Source organism: Lygodium microphyllum, chromosome 3 (genome assembly GCF_053477565.2).
Source record: "Lygodium microphyllum isolate KBCC chromosome 3, Lygodium_microphyllum_v1.1.10, whole genome shotgun sequence".
In the NCBI taxonomy this organism is placed as follows: Eukaryota; Viridiplantae; Streptophyta; class Polypodiopsida; order Schizaeales; family Lygodiaceae; genus Lygodium; species Lygodium microphyllum.
In genome coordinates, this window is record NC_141137.1 from 171655264 (window position 1) to 171675571 (window position 20308).

The window sequence follows — 20308 nt, forward strand, 5'->3', positions numbered from 1 at the left end:
AGGTAAGCATTTAAAATCATCCTCTTTAACCCATACCCAGAGATTAATCAATCAGCTGAGATGTCAACCAAGTAATCAGAGTGTAAGATCCATGGCCATCCCAACAACAACTTGGTCTTCTAACAAAGTGAATCACATGAAAGTTCAACATATACTCTGTGAGCTAATATCACATGCACTCTAGATACCATTCTTTTTAGTTGCATTACAATGGCATCTACGATTTTCAGAATAGTAATGACATCTTTTTGAATAGGTAGACCTAGCTTCTCTGATAAATCCATGCTCATTATATTTATAGATGAACCCAAGTCTACCATTGCACTTTCAATCAAGATGCCATCAACATAAGCCTACACCCTAGGATAATGTTTCTCTATGTGTTCCCACCATTCACTATTCGTTAGATTGACACCAATAGACTCCATAACATACCCCATTTGTAGGATTTTCTTGAATTCCTTGTGAATGTTTGGTGACAATCGAATTAATTGTAGAAAATTAACATCCATCTTAGACTTCACATAGAGCATTCGCTAAGTTAAACTCATAGCAATTTTCTACAAGTTTCTTTTCTTTCTAAACCAACCTCTCCCTTAGTTTCCTGATGCCCTTAACAACTTCCTTTTCTATTGATTTGCACTTGCTCTTAACCACATGCTTATCAAAATCACCATTGGGTTTGAGAAGACTTGCTTGGGTATTAGCATCCACAACCTTCTTGTCCAGCATTGCTAGATTTAGGGTCTCCTTTGCTCATGCTAGGGTAGGCCTTCTTATATGCTTTCACTTTTTGACCCTTAATATATACTCTAACATTGCTAAAAGTAGTATCTAGATTGATTGGGAGTGTCTTTACCAAACTAATCCCAATGGGCAACATCTCTTCAAGAGTGTATTTAGCCCTTTGCAAAAGCTACTTAGGGCCATCCCCTTGAGTGCCTCCATCATTGATACTATGATTCACCATCCCATGTTGTTGACTACCTTGCTAGAGTAAACCTATTCTACTCTAACATGTGTTGGCCATATGGCCTAACTTTCTGTATCCATCGCACTTTATATGTAGAAGCTTCTAAGACTAGCACACCACTTACAACTAAATCTTGATGAGCTCACATCATCAAGCTTTCTAGTTCTCATCATATTTTGTTGGCGCTTAATAAAATTAACATCTAGTGCAATCTGAGGGTATTGTTCCATGATCATGTCAATATAATGCTTCATTGTATCTTTTACTTCTTCCATGTTATTAGATGCAAAAGGTTCATAACTAGTAGCCTCATCTGCTACCCCAACCTTAGGTATAACTATTTGAAGGGGGTTGTTGATTGTATGGCTACTTGGTTTACAATGGGAGACTAGCCATTACTCATAAACATTATAGGCATTGACTAAACAACATTTGGCATCCTAGGAGCTAGCAATTTTGGAAACCCTTTATTGGGGCCTCAGCTCACGCTTATAGAACTATTGCACCATTTGTGAAGCCCTACTATTGTTTCTTTCATCCTTGATCAATCCCTTTGTTTCTTGAGATCCAAAATAGTCTCCATATGAGAGGAAGTGATGGTGGGATGTGGACTAAATGCAAAGAGAGAGAGAGAGAGAGAGAGAGAGAGAGAGAGAGAGAGAGAGAGAGAGAGAGAGAGAGAGAGAGAGAGAGAGAGAGAGAGAGAGAGAGAGAGAGAGAGAGAGAGAGAGAGAGAGAGAGAGAGAGAGAGAGAGAGAGAGAGAGAGAAGTTTTTGGTGGATAATAATGATATCCTTATTCTTCATTATCTTTACTTATATATGACTATATAATTTGCACTAGATGGGGTGTCTACATGGCCTTTGGCCATTCAATTTACTCTAACAACCTTTCACTTAAAGCCCAATGCATATTTAAGGGAGAATAAATAGTGGTAATACTATCCAATGCCCATTAGCGCTCTATAGTTTGCAAAGTGCTTAGAAGTTAAACTCTTTGCAAGAAGATATATCTAGTTATCATACATATGGACCCTCAAACACCTCCTTAATGAAGTGATACTCCACCTCAATCCCTAAATATTCTTTGTTTTTGGAACTGATGAGACTGTACCTCCTATGCATATGAAGACAAAACCTATTGTAGACTTCTTAAAGTCCACATTCCCTACAAAATTAGCATATGCATACCAAAAGACAAAAGCATCATTCCTTCTAAAGAAAATGCACATAGCTCTAGTGCCATTCGAGTATCTCATGATACTCACCACTACTTTCTAATTCTTCTTGCTAAGGTTTTCCATAAAGCTGCTAACCACTCGCATTGCATGACCAAAATTTGAAAATGTAACGACCATAACATATATCAAGCTATAAATTGTAAATTGCAGTGAGACTTCATACTATACTAATTCTATGAATGATTAGGGATAATATACATAAGTAGAAAAATGTGATGCGATTAGAGATGGAGTCTTTGGTTAAGAGTGCTATGCTTAGGTATCGGTTCCTTTGCCTAAGGGAAAACATGCAATACCATGCAAATAGATTTGCAAGCCAAAAATTTATCCATTGAATTGATTGCTTAAGTATAAGATAAGATTGGTAGTAGCCAATAGAAGAGAATAGAATTTGATGAGATCCTCTCAACAGTAGTCAAGATAACCACCCTTCATATGGTACACACATTGATTGCTAAGGAAGATAAAAAACTTTTGCAAATGGATGTGAAGATAGCTTTCTTACATGAGGATTTGCATAAAGATATTTATATGCAATTACCATAGGAATTTGTTATGGAAGGCAAGGAACATTTGGTATGTAAGTGCTAAAGAGGTTATATGGATTGAAATAGACTTCTAGGGAGTGGTATCATAAGGTTCAATGCCTTCGTGAGGTCTTAAAGATGCATAAGGAGTGAGATTGATTATTGCTTATATACACTGAAGGATATGGATGGTAGCCTTATACTCTTGATTCTTTATGTGGATGACATGACAATTGTTAGGGAGTCACTCATGGATATGGAAGCATTGAAGAAAGGTTGCATGAGACCTTTGATCTGAAGGAGTTGAGGAATGCATCATATTCTTGGCATGAGGATTATAAGGGATAGAGATGAGACACTTCTCTATCTATATCAAAAGGAGTACATTGGGAATATAATAGAGTATTTCACTATGCATAGGAGGGAGATTATCTGTGTTCCATTTCCTCTATATTTAGAAATTAACAATGAAGAGAACAGATGAGTAGAATGCTAAAAGGAACCAATTTCCAACTAACATTCTTAACCAGTGAGTCCATCTTTGACTACATAGACTTCATCCACTTATGATTGTCATCCCTAATAATAGCATGAGCATAGCATGAAGGCTCACGACAACCTTTAACCATGATATAGTCAAGAGACTATGTGTATCTTTCTAGTCGTCTAGAGGCTCTCATAGAGCATCTTAACATTGGTTTAACCTAAGCTCCTATCTATCCTAACTAAAGATGTACAAGGATAAGCACAAAGAAAAAGGCAAGGGTAAAGTACATGACAAAAATGATGATCATAGCATTGTCCCTAGCAAGTACAGTGTTAAGATTGAAGAGATTAATGCTGTGTTGGCTAATTTTGATGATGATTTCATACTTGCAGCTTCTTCTCTTGATACTTCATAGCTGATTGATGCTTTGCCAGGGTATACTCAGTGTTGGCTCATAGATTCAAGGGCTTCCTTTCACGTGACCTCTCATAGAGAGTGGTTTCACTCCTATTGCAATATGACTGGATCTATTTGTTTGGGTAATGACTTGGCATTGCAAATGGTTGGTATTGGCAATGTCCAAGCTACAGTTTGGTTTAAGTTTCTTATTTAATTTGCATGATAGATATCATGTATTGGCTCTTACAAAGAGTCTTATCTCTGCTAGCACTTTGGGGATGGTGCACATTAAGTAGTTTCTTTTGGTGATTCCTTATGTTGGGGTATGTTTGCTTGGCTTTTGAATATGAGTTCGCAGTATGCTTGGCAAAGTATGCTTACTCCAACATTTTTGGGGCTGAGGCAATTACTACTATCGTACACTTGATAACTCGTTCTCCATGTACTGCTCTTGACTATTAGGTTACAAAGGAGATATGGTCTAGAAAACCTCCCTCATATACTCATTTTTGTGTCTTTGGTTGTCAAGCTTTTTGCCATGTACCCAAGGACATGCATCTTTCTTGGTTATGGGGGTATAAGTGCATGGATTATCACCTATGGGATCCGCAAACTCCGAAGATTATTTGCAGCCATGATGTTGTTTTTCCATTAGGAGAACATGCGTAAGTAGCCTGAGCATGTCATTGAGGTATGCATGGTGATATTTTAGAAGGAGCCTCGTGCTACTGTACAACCAGCTTAACAGCCTATAGTAGTGGATGATGCTCCAGTGGCCCAAGTTCCTGATACTCCACAAGATGTACAAGCCCCACAACCTGTCTCTTGAGGCGGGGGTCTACTAGAGATAGATGGCAGTCTACAAAGTTTGAGCCCTCTATGGATTATGTTATGGTGATAGATTTGGTGAGCCTTGAAGGGAGAAGCCCAAGTGGAAGCACGAGCAAGCGGAAGCAAGAGAGGTGTGAGCTATGGCAGATGGAGTAAGAGAGCAAGCGAGAGAGACTCAAGATGTGGGAACTGCAACAATCACAATGTGTAACCATCCTTCCCTTTATTCAAATATCATTGAAAGAATAAAGAATGAAGTGACATTGATGGGTGCCCGCCACTTGTAGTGTGTAGGTGCAAGTACTGTCGATGTAGTGATAGAGGCGCAGCTAGGCATGAGGGTCTTTACCCCCAACAACCTCCCATTTAAAGGCAAATGTGCCTCGAGTGAAGAGGGAACAAGAAAAATGTGACAAAGTACAATGTGTACATAGAGTACAACAAGATGAGTAGAGGTCATCTTATCCAACGCCCATCAACTTCCTAAGGAAGGCAAAACGCTTTGCTAAGAAACTTTTCGTAAGCAGACTTGTAGGATTTTGGTCAGTTGAGATCTTGACAAGGTCAACAGACTTGTCCTCAATGGCCTCTCTGGGTTTTAGGGTAAAGTGATACCACACCTCAATGTGCTTTGTCTTCCCATGGAAGATCAAATTTCTAGCTAACTGGATAACACTCATAGAATCTGAATGCAATATAGGGACTACATTAGTTATACCAAGGTCTATCATTACTAGATGTCCTAACCAGAGAGCTTCCTTGCAAGTCTCACTGGATGCAACATACTCGGCCTTTATAGTAGAGAGGGTTGTGCATTTCTACGCCCTGGACATCCAAGAAACAACACCCCTAACAAAGGTAAACATATAGCAAAAGGTGGATCTTCTAATGTTTGCATGTCCTGCATAATTAGAGCCAGTGTATCCCATGACTCCTGTATCCTAGCCATCATAACATATGCACATATATGATGTGCCCTTCATGTGTAAAATATTACACGGCGCAGCGAACAGAATCTGAGAAAGAGATAGAGAGTACACAACAGATAAGAGGAGAATCAGTAAATTCTTTAACTCCAAACAACTGATACAAAGATGGCTCTGTCCACCCGTGCGCTTCCACTGTGTGAAGCTTAGATGGCGATCTAGACAGAAGATAGGTGAAGAGCTTAAGGCTAGCTGGAACAACAACTCTGACTGGGTGAAAGATGAGTGTAAGATGGCTGCGAAGAGGTTTAGCTTTTATAGCCCGCGAAGGTCGTTAGGTCGGCCTGCTGACCGACCTACCATATGAGCCTCCACTAGTCGGCCAGGGAATATTCCCTTTACCATCGGGCCGGGGGCGCTGCCCCCGGACCCCCGCCAGGGGGGCCGCTGGCCCCCCTGGGACCCCCCAGCCAGGGGCCGCTTCCGCGGCCCCCGGACCCCACAATAGGGGCCCCTTTTAACTCCCTTACCACGCAACTCAATGCAATGTGCCTCGAGTTGCTACCAGCTTAACCACTCCGTCTAACCCAAAGATTAGACCCACAACAGTCACCTTTTTGCCATCCGGTCACATAGACCTCATCTGATATACAAGTCAGGACTCAACCAATGTCCGGGCTCACATTTGGCTTCTCCTCATAATGGGGGCCTTACAACTTTGAGCACCATGGATCATTGGTAGCACCTAATGAGGGTGGGGCATTGATCATATCTAACACCCCCCCTCAATGTCCACCCATAGGTGAACTATCTCCTCGGCCCAATGCCGAGTCTCTGAAGATGAACTTGAAGCAGATCCTTCGTAAGTGCTTTGGTGAAGATATCTGCTCCATTCTCCTCTGTTGGACAGTAGACCAATTCCACTATCCCATCCTCCATCAAATCACGCACATAGTGATACTGGATCTCTATATGTTTGGTGCGTGCATGAAACACTGGATTTTTGGCAATGGCGATGCAACTCTGATTGTCACATCTCAGCACAGTTGGTTCTTCATCCTGCACTCCCATATGCCATAGAATCCTTCTCAACCATACGGCCTCACATGCAGCAAAACAAGCTGCCTTGTACTCTGCTTCGGTAGAAGACAATGCCACTGTTGGTTGCTTCTTACTAATCCAAGAGAAAATTCCTGAACCCAAAGAGAAACAATAACCAGAAACTGACTTCCTGGAATCAATGTCTCCTGCCCAATCTGAGTCACAGTTCCCCACAAGAGAAGTTCCGAAACTGTATGTGATACCATAGTCAAGAGTTTTCTTCAAGTATCTGAGCACCCGCATCCCAGCCTTCCAATGACTCTCATGAGGTTTGTTTGAGAACCTGCTCAAAACACCAACAGCAAAACTGATATCTGGTCTGGTGTTACACAAGTAGATTAGACTGCCGACCAACCTCCTATACCTCCCAATGTCTGCTAGTGCTGATGTATCCTCAACGGATAACTTTACATTCACCTCCATAGGTGTAGCTATCTCCTTGCACTCGGTCATGCCAAATGCCTTCAAGATCTCCCATGCATACTTCTTCTGAGAGATGAAGATCTTTCCTGGCTCTTGCCAGACTTCAATCCCCAAACAATAGTGCAGCAAGCCCAAGTCTGTCATTTCAAACTCAAAACTCAAAGCCTTTCGAGTTTGGTTGATCATATCTTCATAGTCACCTGTAATAAGAAGGTCGTCCACATATAGGACAATCACTACAGACTTTTTACCATCCCTGTAAACATACAAGTTAGCATCTGAGGCACATCTTTTGAAGTTTAGGTTTAAAAAGAACCTATCTATCCGCTGGTACCATGCTCTGGGGGCTTGTTTCAGCCCATACAATGCCTTCTTCAGTTTACACACTTTGTTCTCAGAATGGGGGGCCTCAAACCCTGGTGGCTGAGCCACGTACACCTCCTCCTTGAGGTCACCATTTAAGAACGCTGACTTAACATCCATTTGGTACACTGGCCACTTCTTGTGGGCAGCCACTGCAAGTACCGTGCGAATAGTGGTCATTCTGGCAGTTGGGGCAAATGACTCTTGAAAATCAAACCCTTCAACTTGTGAAAATCCTTGGGCAACCAGTCTAGCTTTGTACTTTTCTAAGGTACCATCAGCCTTGTACTTTACCTTCCAGATCCACTTGGTGCCAATAATCTTCCGCTTTGCTGGCCGATCCACTAGCTCCCAAGTGTCATTCTTCATTATGCTGTCATACTCCGCCTGCATAGCAGCCTTCCATGATGGATCTGCAAGTGCTTCTTCTAAGTCAGTTGGCTCCTTTACTTCTCTCATAATCTCAACCATCAAGGCCATGTTGACTATGTGAGCAGAAGCCCTCCTTTGCTCCTCTATTCTCTGAGACCTCCTTGGTCCGTCTGCCTTCTCCTCAACAGATGCAGGCATAGGATTATTGTGGTCATAGAGCTGCTTCACCCAGCGCGGCAATGGCTTTTCCGGTGGGGTGATGTCAGGTTGGTGAACTTTTTCCTCATCATCTGAAGATGATGCTTCCTCCTCCTTAAGGATAGGGATAGCTCTCGGGACAGGTTCATAGTGGACTACTTCTTCGCTTGATGATAAAGTGGAAGACCTTGCCTTCTCCTCCTCCACTGTATGCGGCTCCTCCTTGAACACCACATCACGGCTTGCGATGATCTTCTTTGCCTCTTGGTCATATAACTTGTAAGCCTTCTGCTCATCACTATAACCCAAGAAGATACATTTTCTGCTTTTTGGTTGTAACTTGTTTCTCTTCTCATCTGGAACATGTGCATAACATTCACATCCAAAAATTCTGAAATGTGAGACAGATGGTTTCTTACCAGTGTAAGCCTCATGAGGTGTTTTTCCCTTGAGAGCCTTTGTATAGCTCCGATTTAGAATGTAGACTGCAGTATTAACAGCTTCAGCCCAAAAATGGTTAGGTAATCCCTTGCCCTTTAGCATGCATCTTGCCATCTCCACAATGGTGCGATTCCTGCGTTCCACAACACCGTTCTGCTGAGGTGTGTGAGGCGTTGTCAATTGACGCTTGATACCTTTGCTCTTGCAAAAGCCTTCAAACTCCTTTGAGTTGAACTCACCACCACCATCTGTTCTAAATTTCTTCACACTTTTCCCTGTTTCATTCTCAACAAGTATTAGCCATTCTTTAAACTTACCAAAAGCTTGAGCCTTATCACGAAGGAAGTACACCCACATCTTCCTACTGTAGTCGTCGACAATCAACATAAAATAAGAAGATCCCCCCAAGGCCTGTGTAGGCATCTTACCACACAAGTCAGCATGCACCAACTCTAGAGGAGCATGTGCTCTATTCTTGCTTTCTTGTGGAAATGCCTTTCTCTGTTGCTTGCCCATCATACAAGCTTCACATGGTTCCTTCAATTCAGTTATTGTAGGTAGGTGAGCAACCATACCTTGCTTTTGCATCTCCTTCAATACTGCAAATCCGATGTGTCCAAACCTTTCATGCCAAAGCTTACTTGTGCCCACTCCAGCGGTGGCTGTAAGAGCACTTAGCTCATACAGGTTGTTCCTCCTTTCTCCTTTGCCAACAATTGTGCCAGCACTATCAATAATTTCTGCACCTGTCTTCTTGAACCTCACTTCATGACCAAGATCAGTTATGGCAGCAACTGATAAGAGATTTCTTCTGATTTCGGGAACATACAACACATTTGAAAGCTTTTTGACTTCACCATTTGCAGCAACAAAAGAAATAGTACCTGTGCCCGCAGCAGGGCATTTAGCATCATTTCCAACCGTCACAGTGATGGATTCTTGTAGAGGCTGCATAGAACTGTATAGACCTTTCTTGTTGGTCATGTGACGGGAGGCCCCACTATCCAACACCCAAGAGTCAGTGGTAGATTCTTCTTGCGCCGAGGAGCACACTTCCTCAATGGTCGCCATGAATAATTCCAACTCTGCTTCAGCCGTATTGGCTGTCTCTTTCCCTTTAGTTTTAAGGGTACCATTCTTTTCATCTGCCTTCTTGACACGACAATCTGCAATTGCATGTCCTTTCTTCTTACAGTAGAAGCACTCTCCTTGAAACTTCTTCTTGCCGCCCTTTTTCTTTTTGTCACCATCATTTTTGGTGGAGGAAACACCTTTGCCTTTTGCATTGGCAGAGAATGCAGCATCTCCATTGTTGCTTCCTTCTCGGGCTTTCAGCCTCAACTCCTCCTCCATTAATAATGCACAAAACTCCTCAAAAGTCAAAGCTTGAGGTCTCACCTGAGTATTAAGGGCAGTTACTAGTCCATCAAACTTTTGTGGACAAATCCGAAGACACCTCCGAGCTAGCTCTTCGCTAGTCTTTTGTATCCCAGCGCCAGCCATCTGGTCGCGCAGATTCTTAATCCGAGTGATGAATGCTTCAACCGTCTCTCCTTCAGCAAACTTCTCCGCTGCTAGTTGATTCTCCAAGTTTTGAATCCTTGTTTGGTTTCGTGTTTCATACTGACTCCTTAGTACATTCCAAGCCTCTGACGCTTTGGTTGTATGCTGAATCAGAGTCAAAACACTGTCAGAACAGCTTGTAACTAAGGCACACAATGCATCTGCATTCCTTCGTTTCCAAGCTCGTAGAAGATCTGCATTCGGAGGAATCATCACACTAGGATTTGATGGGTCGGGGGTAGGCTGTGGTTCTGCGTCAGTCCCCAGCACAGTCTCCAGAAGCTCATAAGAATCAAGGATAGTTGTAATTTTGAACTTCCACAAGGTGTAGTTTGTACCATCTAACTTGCCTTCGCTGAAGGTTGGTGGACGAATCCTCAGTGTTTGAATAGCCGGTACAGCAGCACCACCTCCTGCACCGCTTCCTGATGCGCCAGAACTGCTTCCTGGAGTCGACATCGTTTCTCTTTGCTGTTGAAGCCTTTGCCTCTTGCATGCTCTCCGATCTCTAGAGCCCCCTGGGCTCTGATACCATGTAAAATATTACACGGCGCAGCGAACAGAATCTGAGAAAGAGATAGAGAGTACACAACAGATAAGAGGAGAATCAGTAAATTCTTTAACTCCAAACAACTGATACAAAGATGGCTCTGTCCACCCGTGCGCTTCCACTGTGTGAAGCTTAGATGGCGATCTAGACAGAAGATAGGTGAAGAGCTTAAGGCTAGCTGGAACAACAACTCTGACTGGGTGAAAGATGAGTGTAAGATGGCTGCGAAGAGGTTTAGCTTTTATAGCCCGCGAAGGTCGTTAGGTCGGCCTGCTGACCGACCTACCATATGAGCCTCCACTAGTCGGCCAGGGAATATTCCCTTTACCATCGGGCCGGGGGCGCTGCCCCCGGACCCCCGCCAGGGGGGCCGCTGGCCCCCCTGGGACCCCCCAGCCAGGGGCCGCTTCCGCGGCCCCCGGACCCCACAATAGGGGCCCCTTTTAACTCCCTTACCACGCAACTCAATGCAATGTGCCTCGAGTTGCTACCAGCTTAACCACTCCGTCTAACCCAAAGATTAGACCCACAACAGTCACCTTTTTGCCATCCGGTCACATAGACCTCATCTGATATACAAGTCAGGACTCAACCAATGTCCGGGCTCACATTTGGCTTCTCCTCATAATGGGGGCCTTACAACTTTGAGCACCATGGATCATTGGTAGCACCTAATGAGGGTGGGGCATTGATCATATCTAACATCATGTACCTCATGATACCCTTGACGGCATCTCAATGCCGCCTACCAAGTGTAGCCATATAGAATGCCACAACTCCCATTGTAAAAGCTATGTCAAGACGAGTAGCTATCATGGCATATATTAAACTCCCCCCTGTGGGTGTATAAGAGATCTTGGCCATCTCAGCCTTTTTCTCATCAAACTGCTTACAATCGGCCTAGCTCACCTTCACATGAGAAGGCAAAGGACAACTAATATTCTTAACATCCTACATATGAAATCGCTCAAGGATCTTCTAGGATATACTCCTCCTGTGACAAGTAAAGGAGCCCTTAAGAGCAGTCATGTGTAATGCGTATCCTAAGAATATGTGAGGCCTATCCCATGTCTTTCATCTCAAAGCTCTTCTTGAGCTGACTTTTCAGAGCATCTAGCTTATTAGGAGCTCTCCCAGCAATCAACATGTCATCCACAGCGTGTCAAAATCAAAAAAGTGAAACTAGGGGTTATTATGTCTTCATGTCCAACTACACAAGAAGATATAAATAGCTCCATGTATACTGCCTCATTATCCCTCTATTCTATCCCCAATATCTACTCATGTATACTACTTTAGTCTCCCTTTGCATTGTATATCGCCATCCCTTATCATAGTTTACTATGACACACTTTCATTTTTAGTAATGATCATCAGTGTATATGGTTATGTCTTATAGGTTGACCTCTCTCTCTCTCTCTCTCTCTCTCTCTCTCTCTCTCTCTCTCTCTCTCTCTTTACTATGACACACTTTCATTTTTAGTAATGATCATCAGTGTATATGGTTATGTCTTATAGGTTGACCTCTCTCTCTCTCTCTCTCTCTCTCTCTCTCTCTCTCTCTCTCTCTCTCTCTCTCTCTCTCTCTCTCATGTGAGACCATCTATATCTCTCATGTCAAAAAATTAAAGTTTTTGTTAACGCCTAGTGAGGCAAGGGGAGTGCTATTCACCTAGGTGTTATGCAACTGCCCCCAAAGAATCCAAACCCTATCTTCCCTTTACAACAACATACACGTAGGAGGTTTAGGGATTGTTAGATGGCTCACCTCTCTCCCCTGCCCCCCCCCCCCCCCCAATGGATGTACCAACGGGTGGGGAAAGGATGTGATCCATGGACATTAAAGCCATGCCTCACATCATCAATAATAGAAGATGGGGTACCAGCTACCTTAAGTAGTTTGTTTATCCTTGCCTCTAAAAAGAAGAACACTTGTGTAATAGTCCTCATTACCTCGAGAAGTCGTGTGGGATCTAGTAATGGTGCAACCCAAGTGAATATGCTTTGAGGTGACCAAGAAAGAAGGAAGTTTTCAAAAACATAGTCAAGGTGATGGAAAAGAAAATTGAGAAGTGGACTCTTTGGTGACACTGAATCCCATGGCATGTCCAAGTTGGAGGCCCTTCTACATGATGGCATGGAGAAATTAAAGAGGAGCTAGATATTGAGCACCATAAAGAACACACCGAATCTTATCACCTTAACACTAACATCAACATTTTCTTCAAGAAGTATCACTTATGTGTTCTAAAGGCATAAGAGACCCATAAATTAGAGGAGTATCAATCCACCCTTATTTTTTGTGGGATCAATCATAAAATCAATTCCTTGAGACAAGGTAACAAATTCAAGGGGATCAAGCTATGTGTTATATATGAGCTTACACCATATGAGCTCAGTGAGAAGCCAAAAAAGATTACCATGATGAAGATAGCTTAGAAGGCAAGTGGATTGTATATTGTACAAGCAAAACTCTCATCTAGGGATCTTAGGGTTCCCCTAAGAAAAGGTCCTCCAATGTTGGGGTTTGATTGTTTTGCTTGTAATGTAGTTTTTAGGCCAATGATTAGTTTTTGACACCCCTTAATGGATTGTATATAGATATCCATTAGTGTATCGTATTGGTTATATCTACCTATAATGCATCTTAAAGGATGTCAATAAATCTCTCTCTCTCTCTCTCTCTCTCTCTCTCTCTCTCTCTCTCTCTCTCTCTCTCTCTCTCTCTCTCTCTCTCTCTCTCTCTCTCTCTCTCTCTCTCTCTCTCTCTCTCTCTCTCTCTCTCTCCCCCAGAGGAGCGCATATGCCAGATATGCCAATTAGAGCTAGAGATAGAGGAGCATTATATATGCCACTGCCCAGCGTATTATGAGGTCCGTGGTTGTTTCCACAGTCTCTTTAGAGACGGATTTGGACCAGTATCCAAAGTCATGGATTTTACCGATCATTGATGCCTTCACCTCTTTCTTCTTGAGATACAATGGCTTCGTGACATGTGCCTCAGGAGTACAGTTGGTCCAGGACACAGAGGCCCTTCGCAAAGGCAGCTCACAGACTTCAATGCAGTTACAACCACAGTCCACACAAGAGACTCTCCCACCGCCACGGTCCACACACAGACAAGGAGTATTGATTGATCGAGCCATTGAGCTTAGCCGATCCAGACGTCCTAGGCCTCAACATAGACACCCACGACACCTTCATAGGCGGATACTCGGGATTATTGCTCGAGCTAGAGCTAGGCCCTCCATACCCACATGAGATTGTATCATTTGGAGCTCATTGTTACTAGATAGAGCTCTATGTTTACACATAGCCATAGTTAGCTTCCTTTCTTATTTTGCTTTGTGCTACATATTTTGCCCACACAGTTGTACCATCATACACATGATTGTAACTCATGGTCTCATAGGTCATTTTGGCCTTTTGTAGACGTTAATATATCATTTCATCTCTCTCTCTCTCTCTCTCTCTCTCTCTCTCTCTTTGAATCCATACATTTTATTCTCCTTTACAAAGCTATAGTACATAATGTCTTCAACTACCTTGTTATAATTTTTAGCATTCATTTAAATAAACCTTGGTGACTTTTACACACCTTAGTCACTATTTAATAACACACACATGTAAACATAAAAACATCTGTACATACATTTTTTAAAGCACACATGCTCGCATGCACATTCACGTGGACATGCACATGCACCCTCTCTTGCACATACATATGCACATTTGTATATAGGTCTCTTACTTGCTTATATGCATGGTTCCATGTGCACATGAGCATCTCAAATTCATATATAATGGCAAGTATATATGCACAACATACATGTGCACACACACACACACACAAATAAGTATGCATATAAACAAAGCAATCGTCACACCTAAATAAATCTATGCATATGCTAAATCAACTATCACACAAATAAATACACATACATAGAAATACAACCATCTAGAATATTCAAATTCCAATGTGTACTTTGACACATCTAGCTCATGGAGTAAATTAGCATCACTTGGCATCTTAGTAGGTTCCAGGAATGTGATGGGTTTGAAGTTTTATCTAGTTGTTTTATCATTTTATCTTAATGCTTTATTACTAGCTAGTTATTAGATTCATTATATTAAGGACTTATCATGTAAATTTGTCCTCTCTTTTTTTCCCCTTTTTTTTTGCTTTAATCATTAGTAGTGTACCTATTAAGCTGTTGAAGCTCACATCCACTCTTATCTCGGTAGGCCTTTGTGATTAGATTGCCTTGATGGACTCTTTGTTAACTTTTGAAATGTTAGAAGTAGGATTTTAATCTTATAGGTTTAATAATGTTATACGACTAAAATAACTTGCACATAAAATGGTTTGTGACGTACTAAGGTTAATAAAACTTAAAATGTTGATAATTAACCTTTGAAAAGGTTGTAAATAAGGTTCATTAACATTCAAGAGGGTTATAAGATTGATACTAATATAGGGCTAATAATCTTATGAGGTCAAACATTCTCAACTTGAAAATTGAACATAATACACCTAATAAACCTCTCACTTAATGTTAGGAAACATTAGGGGCCGACTAAACCTTATATGGTCAACTTTATTAGGCTTCTAGAAAACTATAAAGATTTTTTCACTTTATAACTAGCATTTATACGTCATATCTAGGCCTTAATAAATGATACTTTTCTATGAAGCGAGAAATTAGTGAAGGTCTTTCTGTAGGATGTAACTAAGGTTGTATCTTATATCCACATAAACTTATGTGAGTTATAGATATGTATCAGAGGTCCTTTCTCACTTTGAACCACTTCTATGTAAAGTTAGTGAAGATCTTTTTGTAAGATGTAACTAAGGTTGTATCTTATAAGCACATAAACTTATGCGAGCTATAAACATGTATCAAAGGTCCTTTCTTGCTTTGAACCACTTTTAGGTAAAGTTAGTCAAGTTTCTAAATTTTAAGCTTTTTGACTATAGTTGGTAGACCTTAGTGGCCATATCTTGTCAATTAGACCATGATGAAGATTGATTGAAAGAAATATATATTCACCAATAATAAACTCATGAATCTCCTCCACTTTGAAACCAACGATATATTTGGAAAAAGAGAATCAAATACAATTGTGGGGTGTGAAGATTCATGGTCTTTTCTATTAAGTGATGTGTATGAGTACATATATCCAACTTGAAAGAAAAGAATTGTCGTGAACTTAATTTTAACAAGATTCATATTTATTCACATTTTAACCATAAAGGTGTTTCATTCTCACATGACTCACACCAAGGGGCTATAGAGTATCAATTAAAGAGCCAAGTCTTTGTTAAGAAATTACACCATCCAAGACAATTTTTTTAAGTGTGTCCAATTTCAAAAGCAAAAACAATGTTGTGATTGTATTATTACCTTTATTAACCTTCCCTCCTACAAAGGCACATCCCTCTTAACATTCCTCTATTACCCATGATTTCTCTCATTGCTCAAATTAATTATGATATCATATTTTTTGCATACCCAATTACTTTTTCCAACTCGTTAATACCTATATTCTCACAAAAAAGCTTCAAATATATGCCTCTTCTTTTGGTCTTTGCTTTGCTAGTTCATACTTGACCCATAAACTCTCTAGAATGACCTCCCATTATCATGACCCTTTAGCTCCCATTGACAATTATGCAACCCACTTATATATGTACCTTCATTCTCATTATCCTCTATATATCATTGCAATCTCAACTTCTATTTTCTTTTTCTTTTTTTAAATTAAGACCACCTTTATCCATCTCTCCACATTACAGTAACAAGTGCATTTAATGGCCCATAAAAAGGCATCACAAGACCAAAAAGTACCTTCAATGACTATTTAAAAAATACAATTCATTTGCATGTGCTTCAGAAAACTAATGCTTGCTCATTTTCCCATGTCCTTCCAAGACAAATGCGATTAGTGTTGGGAAAAACTCACCCAAAACTTGGGGTATAGGACTCTGAGAAGTCCAAAAGATTAAATGGGAGTTGTCCATTTCTCATATTGTATACATGAGATTGTTTTTGTACATAAACCATGCAAACAAAAATTGGACTTTTGACCAAAATGCCGAGGGTGTCCTAAGGGCACCAAACATTTGACTAAAAATAGCCCGCAAATCACTTCTAAAATTTTCTAGACAATTATATGTAGTAGATTCTTCTATCATACTTAGCTTGAGCAAAGGAGAGATTACATGTGTCTTCACAAGAGGCCTCTCTATTTGAAAACTTCGTGCATGGTTGAACCAATCTTTGCGAGCTGTTCAACCACTATTACTTCCATTCACATATATGATAGACCCCCACCCCAAGGGCGTATCAGTTATCAGTTAAACAGCCAAGTCTTTGCTTAGGGACTATGCCATCTAAGACTATGCCATCTAAGACTATTTTTTATAGATTTAAGCATGCCTCGTAACCTTTTCCAACCTGTGTAATACCCCTATTCTCACAAAAGACCGGAATCAAGGGCTCTTATTTTGGTCTTTGTTCTAATATAGGATTATTGATCGACAAATTCTCTGGCAACTTTCAATTTTTAGGGCTCATGATTAACTCATTATAATGCCTTTAGTTTTGATGGCCGTCCATTGTCATGACCCTAGAGCTTTCATTGTCATGATCAAATCTAGCTCTATGACCCTCCATTCATAACGTCCTAGATGTTTCAATGCAATATCTGTTTTGTCAGAAAAAGAACTAGAAGATAAATCCATAATCCACCTCCTTACACCAGAGCAACTACTAAATGAACAGACCATTAAAAGCCATCACAACACCGAAAATGACACTTTCGAGAACTATTAGAAAATACAATCAGCTGCATGTGCTCAAGAAAACCAGTGCCTGCTCATTCTCAGGTCAAGGCATGCAATTGTGTTCTTTAGGGTTGGAAATAACAAATGACCAAAGTGTTAAAGAGTGCAGGTTAAAAACTTGACTCAGATAGTCCAGAAGGTTAAGCGGGAGTCATGGTTCATTTCTTATTCATATATGAGATTGTTCTTGTACATGCACTGTGCAAACAAAGTTTAGTTAGACTTATGACCAAAATGCTCCAACAATAGGCCGGCAAACATTTGACTAATGTAGCCACAAAAAATCACCTCTGCAATTTTGGGAACACGTACTGGATCCTTCTAGCATGATAGACTTGTCAAAAAGGAGGCTACTCATCCTCTTCACAGGAGACCTCTCTGCTTGAAAACTTCGAGCATGGTTGTACCAATTTTTGCAGGCGATTCAACCACTGTTACCCCAGCCTCTTTCAGAGTGCGAATCTTGTCTTGTGCTGTCCCCTTCCCTCCCGATATGATGGCTGCATATTAAGGTAGTTGAATTGTGTGAGACTTTTTTGTTAGTTGAAGCATCGCTAGGTAAAGGCAAATTTCTATAAAGTATGTCATTCAAGCAATACAAGAACTTAGAAGGAATAATACAGGCAGTAGACATATTAAAAAACCAGAAGGACAGGTGACATGGTTGCTTTGACAACCTAAGGGAATAGGAAGATAATGATCCCAGCTGAGAAAGGACTAATCACAGGTAAGTGATCTAATACTTTTTATATGGATGAAGTAACATGATGCAACAAAATGGTATGCAATACAAGAAGGAATAATAAAGGCAGTAGACATTACAAAGCCAGGACAGGTGACATGGTTGCTTTGACAACCTAAGGGAATAGGAAGATAATGATCCCAGCTGAGAAGGGACTAATCACAGGTAAGTGATCTAATATTTTTTATATGGATGAAGTAACATGATGCAACAAAATGGTATGCAATACAAGAAGAAATAATAAAGGCAGTAGACATTAAAAAACCGGACAGGTGACATGGTTGCTTTGACAACCTAAGGGAATAGGAAGATAATGATCCCAGCTGAGAAGGGACTAATCACAGGTAAGTGATCTAATACTTTTTATATGGATGAAGTAACATGATGCAACAAAATGGCATGGCCATAGCACTGTACATAACATCTCTCATGAGATGTCAACAACACAGCCCATTGTTACTATTCTGTTCACCATTCGTAAAAGAAATAATGTGAAAGCACCTAAAACTTTAAGATCACCAGGTAGAATCCAACTGTACTAAAACTCTGCACTGAAAATGGCTGAAAACATACGAAACAAAGGCATACTTTATTGGTACTTCACAAGGGGAAGGATTTTGTGTGCATTTCACGAGCGCGTGCGCACACACACTCTGTGTGTGTGTGTGTGTGTGTGTGTGTGTGTTTTTCTAAAATTAAGAAAAATCTTAATTCCAGAATATTCACAAAAAACAAAGAATCCATTTCAAAGTGGTATGTGAGAATTCTCACTCAAGCTAGCAACATGTCATACCTCCAGCATGGCCCATCCGTCTTCCAGGTGGGGCTGTAAGTCCTGCAATGAATGAGACTACTGGCTTGGTTGTACCACTTTCCTGTTGTCATAAATAGCAGGAAATCAACAATCAGAGCAAAATCAGAAATAAAATGACCCCTCAACATCAAACTTAGTTATGCTCATAGTTCCCTGGTGGTTTTAACTTAACATTAAATTCCTAACTCCTTCCCCCCTCCCCAACCAACCCCCCACCCCAATTGGGGTTTCCAACTCACTTGCAAAAGTTCATCTTCCCCTTAAGGCTCTGGGTTTAGAGAAGAAGTAACAAGAATATATTCTCTTGGGCTTTCCATCACAAGATTGTAACAAGAAAATTTCTTCAGTTAAAAACTGGGCCTCGCCTGTCTAAAAATGTTGGACATGGGAGCAGTATACAATGAGAAAGAGAGAAAACTGAATGAGCAAGTATGCACATACTTGCACTAACAAGCACAGGAGTGTAAATTGAACAATGAAACATTAAAGTGTACTTAGAATTGCCTGTACACAGACAAACTTGAACCATCTGTGAAGTATCATATGCTGCACAAGTAAAAGTATGACCTGTACTGCATGGTGAAGTCCATATCTACCCAGCCCAGGAAGTCCTGTGAATGAAAGTTCACACCACCATTCCATATAAGGTATCTAAAGGCAAACAACACCACTAGTCCAACTCCATAAGGAACAGCTCCCACCTGCTTCACCAGATGAGAGCAACCCCAACTTTTGACTCACCTTTACCCAATTTCTACTCAGCAGCGCTTGGTTGGGATGCTCATGCCACCTCATGTGGCAACAGCCAGAACCTGTGCAGTATACATCACCTCAATAGGCTTTGGTATCTTCACCTAAAGACGAGATGGAATCCTTCCTCTTCCTAGGCCTCACTAACCTTCATCGTGTGAATCTTCTTATGACATTACCAGCTTTGATGGCAGTTGGTAGACTCCACAAGGGTAGCTCTGCCACTAGTGGTGCTTCAAGAGGCTGTGTTTTCATCAGGTGAAGTTGATGTGGCAGCTGTTACAGCAACTTTTGGGAATCAACACTTAACAGACTGCACACGAGTAAGAAGGAAGAACTGGAGAACCACCAGCATAGGGAATGCTTTCCGAGAAAACACAGGTAGAAGAATGGTGAACTAGGAACTTTGTTAACATGTTGAAAAGCTGCATAGACATGGCAACAATAATGAGAAGAACACACGAAATTTCATTAAAACACTTTTTCTAACCTTGTAAGACCGTTGCTTTTCATTTATCAACATAGTTCCCAATGCGAGGAAGTTTCATTGGTACAAGCTTAAAATAGTCAATGTGAAACTGAAACAGCAAGTCAAATTTGTATCCATAGAAAGTCTGCACACAAAAGCATTTGCATATCCTGACCTGCTAGAAGCTGATTCACAGCTATTTGATACTCAATCAATCTCATCAAGCTTACTGGGAAAAAAAAAAAGGAGTAACAGAAGAAGAACATCTGGACAGTAGGGACATGAACACTGC

General features: G+C 40.9%; 1 protein-coding gene across 1 annotated transcript in view; it reads right to left on the reverse strand.

Annotated features, from left to right (window-relative positions):
- Window positions 1–17381: 17381 nt before the first annotated feature.
- The window catches only part of LOC148039181 (succinate--CoA ligase [ADP-forming] subunit alpha, mitochondrial), a 43293-nt gene continuing 40366 nt past the window's right edge, over window positions 17382–20308 (reverse strand). The window contains exons 6-7 of the mRNA XM_087675079.1: window positions 18777–18858; window positions 17382–17741 (exon numbers count right to left, since the gene is read on the reverse strand). Coding sequence (XP_087531205.1) covers window positions 17605–17741; window positions 18777–18858 — 219 coding nt within the window. The 3' untranslated portion in view covers window positions 17382–17604. The remainder of the gene's footprint in view (window positions 17742–18776; window positions 18859–20308) is intronic.